This window comes from Taudactylus pleione, unplaced genomic scaffold (genome assembly GCF_031769625.1).
Source record: "Taudactylus pleione unplaced genomic scaffold, aTauple2 ptg000473l, whole genome shotgun sequence".
Taxonomy (NCBI): domain Eukaryota; kingdom Metazoa; phylum Chordata; class Amphibia; order Anura; family Myobatrachidae; genus Taudactylus; species Taudactylus pleione.
In genome coordinates this window covers 11,050,975-11,063,273 of record NW_028284875.1, presented here as the reverse complement: position 1 = coordinate 11,063,273, position 12,299 = coordinate 11,050,975, and the positions used below count along the sequence as shown (strand labels likewise).

The window sequence follows — 12,299 nt, the reverse complement described above, 5'->3', positions numbered from 1 at the left end:
AGCTCTTACCTTGTTGCAGATTGTCTGTGTCACCAAGGTAGGCTCAGGCGTCTGCGACCGCGTCCTCGTGGCTACAGGTTCAGTCAAAAGTTGAGCTCCACCACCTGTTTGCGACGTGATGTCACCATGTCACCCATGCATGCCTCTGGAGCGGAGCAGACTGCTGCAACAAAGAACGAGTCTTCTCTGAACAGCTGCATGCCTAGCAGAGGAAGAAGTCAGTGTCAGTCAGGGGAGCCTCATCAGGACAATGGAAGAGCCTTATGTGGCTCAAGAGCCACAGGTTGGCCACCACTGCCCTAGGGGGACCATGTGCAGTGAGCCCCCTCTTCTGAGTAGCGGGCCCTCAGTAAGCTCCACATCTTACCTTGTGCTGGCAAACGGGTCCCTCCTCTGCGGCGCCATCTTCCCAGTTATTTTCAGAGAGATGGAGCATGCGCATAGGAGAGCAAAGATCTTGCACGGTGTCCTAGTCTTTGTTTTCACTGTGCGGCGACATGTTCCCGAAGATGTCACTGTGAAGATGGTGCCATAGATGAGGAGGAATCTGAACCTGCTTGCCGGCACAATGTAAATATACTATGGGTGCACCCATTATAAATATACTTATGTGTCCTATTCTGTTCTCCCATGCTACCTACTACTTCCAACTATTTCACCCTGATAACCTCCCCCCCGGTCCCCCTTTGCTAATTCCCCTCTATCCCTCCTTTCACTTACCTTAATCACACAGTGAGAGTGGTGGTCAGATGACCAGTCAGACCCAGAGAAGGTGGGAGCACAACAAATAAAAATCTCTTTTTAGTTTAGGGATTACTGCTGGTGATAATCCACATCAGTGGCATTATTTAGTTTAGCACAATGTAGCCTAATAATTATAATTCTATAAATAATACACTTTCTACTTTAAAGTGTAAATTGTTTCAGGTTTTACTTAATTACTTATTTCTATAACTCTGTTTTTAAAATGAGTGGAACAGAGGGCCTGATTCAGACCCGCTCGCGAGCACTATGTGCTCGCAAGCAGGTCGATGGTGGCCCAGTGCGCATGCGCACAACGGAGCCGGCGCCGTCGTGCGCATGTGCGAGACCCGGATAGCGACAGGCAAACCGTTGCACGGGTCTCGTACTAAAGGGGGCATGCTGTCGATGTTGAGTGACAGCATGCCCCCTTTGGTGGGTGGGCGGGCCGGGGGGGTGGCTGCCCAGACGGAGGCGTTCCCATCCGAACGCCTGCCATCTGGGGCCGGCCCCACTGACATCACAAGTGATGTCAGTGGGAGTGCTTTCAGCTCTGTTAGAGCCGAAAGCACTCTTGGGTTTGCGGCAACGAGACCCTACCACAAGGGTCTAGTCGCAAGCCAGATGGCCGCGATGGTCTTGACCATCGCGACCATCATTATGGCTGCTCGCTATAGCTGTGGGTTGTCACCCACAGCTATGCGAGCGGCCAGGAGGCCGCTCAAAAAAGACCAGAGGGCCGGCCCTGATTCAGAGCGAGCGCTCTGTCAGAGCGTCCGGCTCTGAATCAGGCCCAGAAACCCCAAATATGGGCTTTACCGTACAACTGCACATTTGTGTCTCATAAATACATACAGCTGTAGAGACTGGCCTGTCAAAGTGATAATTTAGCCCTTAGTGTTTTGAGCTACAGTAGTAGTGCCAGGCAGTTGTGTCTTGCTCAGCTCTCCCACGGATTTTTGGTAAATTGTGGCATTACCTGATAAGTGAACCTCAATGGATAAATCCCTGCATCATTTTTTGGTTGTTTTGTACTGATCTCTTTTGTCTTGTTCACACAATTATTCAGATGTTATAAATCACAAAAATGTGTTTAATCTCAAAAGATGCTGAATCTCTTAACTCCTATCAAATATACAGTACATACATACGAGCTGAGCCGGCCCTAACCAATTTGGTGCCCTAGGCAAGATAATCCCACCACGCTACACTCTACAGACACTCTCCCCCACCTCTTTTTACATGATACTCAGTATCACTTACCTCTTAGGTGATCCTTTTATTTTTTTCTCTTCTTTCTTTCTTTAGGAGTCTGGCAGAGGACATAAAATTGTGATTCATTTGCCCCCATTTTTACATATTTATTACACCTCCCTCTCTCTCTATATAGATAGATGTATAGCTACATGCACACACTCACAAACACAGACACACAAACTTACATATATACAGCACACACATTGATCCAGTTACTGCCCACCTCACAGCACCACATACTACCCTTTCACTGCCCACCTGTTATGATATCCAATTGCTTACTCCATGTGAAAAGTCTAGAACCAGGCTAGCGAGATGTTCTGCCAATAACATCCGCCCGTGGTTCCTTAGAATTGGGATACTTTCACCGGCACTTAGGCGGCCGTCTGGACTTATAGCTCGAAGTAGTAGCAATTCACATGGAGTAGCAAAAGGATTCGATGTTGAGAGCAACAGTAGGAATCGAGTATGTGGCCTGAGTCCCGTGCTGAAGAGTTAGATAATTGATTTGGCTTTGAGAGCCGTTGTTGTGGCTTGGAGCCTTTGCTGAGGAAAATTAAATTTTTGATTTGGCTTTGAGAGCTGATGGTGCGGCTTGGAGCCGATGCTGAAGAGTTTGACAATGGATTTGGCTTTGAGAGCCGATGGTGCTGCTTGGAGCCGATGCTGAAGAGTTTGACAATTGATTTGGCTTTGAGAGTCGATGTTGTGGCTTGAGCAGTGAACCAGATACAATGTCCTGATAATTAGTACACAGATTTGAGTACTGGTTTGTGTACAAGTAATGTACAATATTAGCGTCCAAAGTCCTGATGGACAGTACATAAATTTGAGTGCAAGTTTGTGTACAAGTTGTGCAAGTTTGTGTACAGGTTAGTGTACAAAGTAGCATCCACAGTTCTGATGGAATTTACATAGATTGGAGTACAAGTTTGTGTACAGGTTGATACAACTTAGCATCCAAAGTCCTGATGGACAATACACAAGTTAGAGTACCGGTTTGTGTACAAGTTGAGCAAGTTTGTGTACAAATTAGCGTCCACTGACCTGTCGAAAATGCTGATTCGGCTTGGAGAGCCGTTACTGCCGGTGCAGCTAGGAAGCCACAGGTGGTATTAGGAAGCCGGAGCACAGTACGGGAGTTGATGGTGCGGCTAGGGAGCCGTAGGAGAGACCACAGGAGCTGGAGGCAGCTGGGAGATAGAACCGGAGAGGGAGATTCTTCTAGCAGGGTCGACAGGATACTGCTAATGCCGCTGAGCCAAGTGAACCCACAGGAACACTATAGTCGGTGAGGTCGTAAAGTTCAGTGTGTACAAATAGGAGGACTGACCAATCATGCTGCACTGAGGATGATACATCAGTTCCTCAGGCGTGCCGATCTCCTAGCAACAGAAGAAAGCGTGACCGTGACTTGTAACACTGCCTCACAGAACAGCACTCCTCTCAAAACAGCAGCCCTGGCCTCATGCAGTATCCCTTTCCCAGCACAGCACCCCTGGCCTCATCTAGTACCCCACATCCAGAAACAGCACCCCAGGTCTAATTATGCACCCCTTATCAAGCAGTCAGAACCCCTCATTCAGCACTGCAGTGGATAGATCCCCTTCAGTATTTGTACCCTGATGTCATCAGTTACTGTCCAAAGTCATTCCCTACTATCCACGTGGTCATAAAGAGGGAATATAAACCTGTGCCCGAAGCGTGGCGAGCAAAACGAGCCTGGAAGTGGACTGCATGTCACTTCCAGGTGCAACTATTGAAGGGGATCTATACACTACGCATTCAGCACAGCACCACTTTCCCAGCACAGCACTCATCAGTCATTCAGCACTGTCAGCATCCCTGGCCAGGATGGCCTCTATGCGCCCCTTTCCCAGCAGAGTCAGCATCTCTCAGTTATCCAGCAGCGCCCCTCTACCAGCAGAGAGCTCCATACTTAGGGCCCCATTATCAATGATGCATAACCCCTTTAGCGCTAGGGAAAAGGGTTATGTCATTCTTTCTGTATTTAACAAACAGCAGTAATCTAAGATTACTGCTGTTTGTCACAGCATCGTTCTCGTCATCTTTAGATGGCGAGAGCGATGCGGTCCCCATTGCCGGCAACAGGGATCCATCGCTGCCTTTCCAGCTTCAGCGAAGCCTTCCAGGCACTACCAGGTCCCCTCTGGGTTAAGTGGCATGCACATGCGCAAACGGACTGTCGCGCATGCGCATTACACGGAAGCCCATCGCTGGCAGCCAGCAGCTGAACGGAGGATGTGGCCGATAAGGAGGACTTTGCTGTAACTCGCCAGAGGGGCATTTTCGTTTGTGTCACTGCCACCCTAAATAAAAAATGCTTCTGGTGTTTAGCTTACATGGGGCCCTTATGCCAGCTACACACTAGATGTTATGTTGTCCGATCTGGCGGATCGGACAACATTTTGTCCACATCGGCCAGTGTGTAACCGCTATGCCAATGAAGATAGCACGTGCCAGCGCATCGACAGCAGCATCATCCGTTGGACCTGCATGCAGGTCTGTCAGGTGATATCATCAGGGGGGCTATGCTGCTGAATGCAGCATGGCGCCATGGCCAGTCTCCTCTGACTCAGTCACAGTCAGTGAGTGCTGTGGCAGTTCTCAGACTGTCAGGAACTAGTACTGTTCAGCCTGGCACTGGGCAAAGAGTGATTCTTTGTTAGAATTTAGCATTTCAATTGAACAGATGTACCCAGCAGCACACTGACTTCTGCCTGGACAGTTTGATGACAGAAGGAGAAGATGTTGTTATTACGTTATGGTTCACGAGATATTAGGCAACATGTAACCCTTGGTGTTTATTATGCATATTTCTTTTAATTACCAACATGGTGACCTGCGAATGACCCTCGATGTGTAATGTCCAACTGCAGGGTTTATTATTTGTCTGAGCCCATTAGGACTGCCAGCAAATAATCCAACAGAAATTAAGGGGGTCTTATACATTCTGGGCTTGCCTAGGTAGTGTCACCCCAAACCCCCTTCCAGCCTCCACCACCACCAAGGAATGTTGTGTTGGCTAATTTGCTTTGACAAAGAAAGCCAAGGAAAATGGGGGTGTGGGGGGCAACTCCAGTAACATGCCTATACTGTGTTACATCTGCATCTGATTAGCCAACCTCCTGTAACCACCCAGGAACACCCAACACGTTTCTGATACACTTTGTGTGTGTGCGTCTGAGTCTGTACTGCAACTCTGCACGAAAACCATTGTGACGCTTGCCCGGAGCAACTCAGACGCATGCGCAGATGAAAAACATTGCACAAGAAAAAAATTAAATACTTTGTGCCTTCCAGGAAAAAACACAGACGTTGTCCCTCACAGAAAAACCACTAACCCATTGGCCGCTACAGAAAACAATAAAACACATTGGTCCCCACAGGTAAAAAAAAAACACATTGGCCTCAATAGAAAAATCTTGGGATGTCCTAGCATTTCTGATACACTTCTTTGTTCATGTGTCTGAATCTGTCTCTGACTCTGGGGGTCACTCAGACCCGTTCGCGAGCAAAGGACGCTCGCAAACGGGTCGATGTTCCCCCACTGCGCATGCGCACGACGGAGGGACTCCGTCGTGCGCATGCGCGAGACCCGGACTGCGACAGCCAAGCTGTCGCTCCGGGTCTCGCACCGAAGGGGGCGTGCTGTCGATGTTGATTGACAGCACGCCCCCTTTGGTGGGCGTGCCTGCCAGATGGAGGCGTTCCCATGGGAACGCCTTCCGTCTGGGGCCGGCCCCACTAACATCACTAGTGATGTCAGTGGGAGTGATTTTGGCTCTGATAGAGCCAAAATCACTCCTGGGCTTGCGGCAGCGAGACCCTACCGCAGGGTCTCCATCGCAAGCCCGATGGTCGCGATGGTCAAGACCATCGTGACCATCATCATGGACGCTCGCATATGCTGTGGGTGGTCACCCACAGCTATGCGAGCGTCCAAGAGGACGCTCCATTTTCAGGGAGGAGGGCCCTGATTCAGAGCTCTGGTCAGAGCGTTCAGCTCTGAATCAGGCCCTCTGTACGAACACCATCGGCAAGCATGCGCAGTGCAACTTAGATGCATGCACAGATAAAAAACATTGCATAATAAAAAAAATAAATCCGTTTGTGACCCCACAGGAAAAAACACACACGTTGTCCCTCACAGAAAAATAGCAAACACATTGGCCTCAATGGGAAAAAAAATAAAAGATACATAATTGCCCCAGTCCCCCACAGAAGACTGACCTGTCTACAGTACTTCCTGACATGCTTGGCTCCATCCCCCAAGAGCGATGTGTATTCGACTGTTTAGCACCTGGCACAAGAGTTGGCGGGAGCTGTAGTTTATTGTGGTCACTTATGTGCCCGGGCTGGCAACAGTACCAACACAAATGCTGCAGGATGAATTGGGCCTGACCCAATTGTCTTGCAGGCCGCGGGGCACTGTAATAGAGGCAACTGCAGGGCTTCTGGGTGGTCTAAGCAGGCACATGCTATGGCACCCCATCCTCCAGTACATAAACAATAGTGTATATTCCCAGGGCGGGGGGTGTACTATATGTCTTGGGTGGCGGAGGGATAGTGTATGTCCCTGGGGCCAGGGGGAGGGGTAATGTGAAGAAGGTTTTAGGCACCACCTCCGCTATGCCCTATAATAAGAATTACAAACAGTACAAGGATATTAATGTCACCTTGCCTTTGACCCCATAACTTAGCCTGGATAGTGTTTGTCCCTTGGTTGGGGGAGTCAGAAGTGTATGTTCCTGGGGCTGTGGGGGGGGGGGGGTAGGTTTGTCAAGCAGTGTATGCCCATAGGGGAGAGGGGGTGATAGGGTGCATAGTGTATGTTGTGTATATCCCTGGGTTGGGGGGATTGGGTGGGGAGAGTATGTCACTGGGATTGAGGGAGTTTGATGGGCAATGTATGTCCGTGGGGGAGGTACTTGTATGCAGTGGTAACGGCTCTGGCGGCCATAGGGTTGCTCAGAGGCTCAATAGGCGTTTCAGTACAAATTCTTATGGCTGCGACATTTGCATATTTTCGTACGACCAATGTGTACGTGATCGCAGCTGCGATGAGCTTTACGTGCTACTCTGAATCAGTCCCTCTATCTCTCTCTTAGAAATCTAGATCAGTGTTTACCTTATGAAGCATGTACTGTAAATTTCAAAATGATGACCTGCACCAACAAAACAATTTTAATTGTACTCTGGATTTTATAGTATGCTGGTGGAACAGATTGACACTATTGGGAAATTCACTCATATCTGTGTACAGCACAATAGTAAGCGAGTACTTCACTGTGTATTGTGTGTTTGTATTTTTGAATGAGTAATCCGGTACTTAACAGGAACTGTATTCATCCAGGATGAGGAAGGAATATGACAGAAGCCAGCAGGATGGAGGCCGTATTGAGGAAGGTGACTGTGGAGGAGGCTGTTCTGCACTTACCAGCCACTCAGAAAGCTATAGCAGTCAAAGCTTCAGAAACTCACCAAATGTTTGTAATAAAAATTCAGATGCAAAATCATTGGAGATAAAAATACACCAATCTATAGGTGAGCTATTTGTTACTTTAAAAGGAGAATGTGCACGTTTTATGCAGTAAAATGGATAGACATGTCTTCCATCAAACTATGTAAATATATAACAATCTTCATTGATGAATGAAATTATGGTCATTTATATTATAAATGAATGTTGATGACCTAAGAAAAATACACATTCATCTAAAATGAATATATCTAAATCAAACGGAAAACAAAGGGCCATAATTTACTTCTAATATAAAGTTCACCTGGAAAATGTAAGTCCTATCTATGGTACATTTAATAACATGTATGTTATGTATGTACATTTAGTAACATGTAATAACATATGCAGCACTCCTTCTCCACGCCTGAGGCTCATTTTCATCTCTCATTCCATAATATAGGATCTCCTGTTTGCTTAGGCCCCAGTCAGCAAGGAACTCCATGATCTAGCATTGTGAAAAACCTCTTCCCATCAAATGTGTATTGCACCCCACAGATACTGCCACCATGATGCACTAATATATGTATTTGAATGTGAGCAGGTGTATTTTTTAAGATAGGATTAGTTGCTCTGTGTGCCCACAGATATACAGCTTTATATATGTCCCTATTAAGTGTAAGCTGTAGAGGTCACATGATGATGGGGAGGAGGGACACTGTGTGCGCCGTAGACACGTGTCTGAAAATAGGGGCATGGCCTGTTGGCAAGAGGTGTGGCCTCATAGGAAATACCTACCACGTGAGCCACGCCCCCATTTTCGGCATGCTGAGAACTTTCCCAGCGCTCCGAGAGCTGCTGGACAGCCCCCCAGCCTTGTCCAGAGCTGGCAAAGTATAGATGGATGACGCGAGCATGCGCATGGCAGCCTCCTCAACTTCCCACGGCCGTGGGGCACTGCGGCCCGCGGGTGGGACAACGGGACAGTGCCTGTAAAACGGGACTGTCCTGCTGAAATTGGGACAGTTGGGAGGTATGCAACTGTTATTTTTTTTTAACACAGCCTGCAAAAAGACAGGAGCTGATTGGTTGGTACTTTATCTCCATCTGCTTTATCTCTTTCCAAGCTTTGATAAATCTCCCCCTAGGTTTGTAATTGGATTAGCAGGCTGAAGTGAAAAACAGGGAGATAGCAAGAAAGTATTTTGATGTCAGTACAGATGTACATGAACAATGACCATACAAGCCACATATCAAGCTATACACCTCAGAGCAATCCAGAACCTTAGAGGAGTATTTGTGAATAGCTAAAGCTGCACTACCAAATAGGTTATCTTTACCTTAAAACCTACTCTTCCTTGCCAGAGCTCCCTGGCTGCTATCATAAATCTGTTTTTGTGGATTCTAGAATACAGAAGCTGAAAATCAAAAAAACCCACATTATTAAATGGTTTTGGAGTGGTTGTGTGAGAAGGCAGACCAATCACAAGCTGCAATCTACTGTTTTCAGACAGTATTAAAATGAATGAAATCGTCCAAATCTGACTGCAAACACATCAGATATCGTTATCTGACAAGCGGGAACGCGCATCATTCATCGTTGCACGCTCACATGTCAGATTTTCATTCAGATATGAACGATTTTTAAACTTGTTATCGTTCAGATCTGACACAAAATCTGACCGTGTGTATGCACCACATGACTGGGTTCTAAATAAAGTCAGGAGCATCCTATAGGAAATTATATTTTAGTTTGCAAAACAATTTGCTGATTTTCTAATTCTATTATTAACTACAGTAAACTTGTTGCGAATTACATTTTAAAAAACTAACTTAACTCTACTCTCAATCCAAATGTCTGCAAGTGGTCAGCAAGTCCACACACAGAGCCGTAACTAGGGTGCAAAAGGCACCATTTTATTTTCTGTTTATAATCACTTTCATTTGTAACTTCCTCTTCTTTTATCCCTGGCCACCCCGCTATCTCCTCCTTGGCCGACCTCCCCTAAATGAGGACACCTTCAGGCACCTCCTCTTTTGTTTAATACACACATTGCAAAATATTGTCACATACCTCCCAAGTTTTCAAGATGTAGAAGAGGGACATCGGCCGGAAATAGGGGCATGGCCTATCAGCAAGGGGGCGTGGACATGAGGAATATGACGCAGCCGCGAGCCTCACCCCCCATTTTCATCATGCTGGGGGCTTGCCCAGTGTCCAGGAGCTGCTGGACAGCCCCACAGCCTCTTTAAGAGCCAGCAATGTGTATACTACATCCATTCACTGCTGCTCAGCTATGCAGAGCATCGGTGTGAGAGTGTAGAGTGGAGAAAGTTCAGATGCCTGCAAAGGGTATATACACGGATCTCCGTGCAGCTTATATTTGCTGCATATACATTACAAGTAGCACTCTTTCTATACCTTCAGATTGGTACTCCTTCATCATCGTAAGGGACAAATCAGATTTGTCATGGCCCTTCCCCATGAGGTCACGCCCCTTTTTTGGGTGCACATCCTATGGCGCCGAGAGGGGGGGTGGAGCGGGTACAGTCCGGCGCCGCCCCCCTCCATCCTTCACAGCAGCTCATCACATAGCTTGTGCTGGGCTGCTGTGTGAGACTGCTCACAGCTGCTGCAGCAGCCAGGCAGTCTCCTGTGGCTGCGTGGGGGAGCGATCACACTGATCGCGCCCCCCCTCCCGCTTAGCGCTGGGGGCTTACAGTGCCCCCCTCCGCGGTGCTGAAAATGTATATATTTTTTTTTATCAAGGGGGTGTGGCCATGCCCCTTCCTTTACCCGGGCCCGGCCAGGCTCTCTACGGCCCTGCATGTCCCATTTGAATAAATGTGTGTGTGTGTGGGGTGGGGGATGCTCTTTTTGGCCCAGAGCACCAAAGTCTAGTTACGGCTCTGTCTACACACAGGGGTTTTAACATTGTGAGTACAGTATATTATCTTGATACCAGGCACATCTTTTGACTTCCTTTTATGGGCCATATTTATAAATTATCGGGTTTCTTATCGCCACTTATAGAAATGATAGATCACTGGGATGTGCAACCGCCTCGCAAGACTGCACTGATTAATTTGATATATGACACTGAGTCTGAGGGGTCTATTTATCAAGCAGTGAAAAGTGTGGAGAAGTGAAACAGTGGAGAAGTTGCCCATAGCAACCAATCAGCTTCTACCTATTATTTTATAGACTGTACTAGATAAATGCTACTTGAAAGCTGATTGGTTGCTATGGGCAAGTTCTCCACTGGTTCACTTCTCCACACTTTTCACTGCTTAATAAATAGACCCCTAAATCTCTAAAACAAAACTTGGTGTAAAAAAAAGCTGTGGCCGCTTTATTGTAGCACTTTTATACAGATTCAGACACACATCTTTTCGCAGATTAAAGTAAAAAATTTAAGAAAAAAATATGCCCAGCGCAAGCTGAGTTTCACGGAACCTGGCGCAACGTGAATGGCTGTTTGGTGCGACTGTGGCAATAGTGTATGAGGACACATCTGTACCAAAAATCACATACAGGGACAGGTTCCCCAATAGGAGCACATCCCCGTGATGTGTAAAAGTAAAGCGATCACTGCCATTGCTTTACATTCATTTTCTGGTCTGCGGCACATTACTGCACATGCGCTGTCTGCTGACCCCGCACATGTGCTAGCAGGAAGTGCTGTGGTCCCTCTATATTAAGTGCTGGGAATCCTTAGTATTTGCGGATACCCCATGAAAACTGCTGTTTTCATGGGATATCCTGAAAATACTCTTTAATAAATATACAGTATATCCTAAGGGAGACATCCCAATATTGAAGGCATTGTCAAGTTACATATAAACAACACAAATGAATGGTCCACAGGGCGCTGTCTTTCTCTTTTGGTTCCCGACGTACTATGGAATCTTCCTCTCAATAAAAAGAAGAGAAACAAAAACACAGTCTGTGTATAAATCCCATGCATTATAGGTATGATCGAGATGAACTAGTGAGTGACTCACCTATCCTAGGTGAGATGCATTCATCAAAAGGTATCTTTCATATTTCCTCAATCTAAATTTAAGGGTATTACATGCGGGTATCCCCCTTTAGGGAACAAACTCACCTGAATTCAGGTTTAGATGTTCCACAAAAGGTATCTTTATATATCCCAGCGGGTCGTTTATATTGGACTACTTTTTTTATGTTGATTTTTATGCTGCTTTGTTTGGAGAATAAAAATATTTTTAACCCAAGAATTTTGAACATCTGCACTTTATGAAGTGATGCTATATGAACTTGATGTTTACTGGAATATGTTGGTATGGTATTGCTGATTGAATACCCAGAGGGATAAACCCGCTGAGACGACTCACTGGGATATATAAAGATACCTTTTGTGGAACATCTAAACCTGAATTCAGGTGAGTTTGTTCCCTAAAGGGGGATACCCGCATGTAATACCCTTAAATTTAGATTGAGGAGGAAATATGAAAGATACCTTTTGATGAATGCATCTCACCTAGGATAGGTGAGTCACTCACTAGTTCATCTCGATCATACCTATAATGCATGGGATTTATACACAGACTGTGTTTTTGTTTCTCTTCTTTTTATTGAGAGGAAGATTCCATAGTACGTCGGGAACCAAAAGAGAAAGACAGCGCCCTGTGGACCATTCATTTGTGTCGTTTATATGTATCAAGGTGTAGTGCGCCTCAGAGTGGACTAGGGCTGCAGTCCAGGAGCGCAGGCTGTTGTGGTGATATTTTTTTGTACCATTGTCAAGTTACATGACAGCAGGGAGGGGTGTCCTAGAATAGAGGATGATGATGG

General features: G+C 46.5%; 1 protein-coding gene across 1 annotated transcript in view; it reads left to right on the top strand.

The window, feature by feature from the left end:
* PCNX2 (pecanex 2) overlaps positions 1-12,299 on the top strand; it is a 449,190-nt gene that overhangs the window by 418,387 nt on the left and 18,504 nt on the right. The window contains exon 32 of the mRNA XM_088448947.1: positions 7,376-7,566. Coding sequence (XP_088305073.1) covers positions 7,376-7,566 — 191 coding nt within the window. The remainder of the gene's footprint in view (positions 1-7,375; positions 7,567-12,299) is intronic.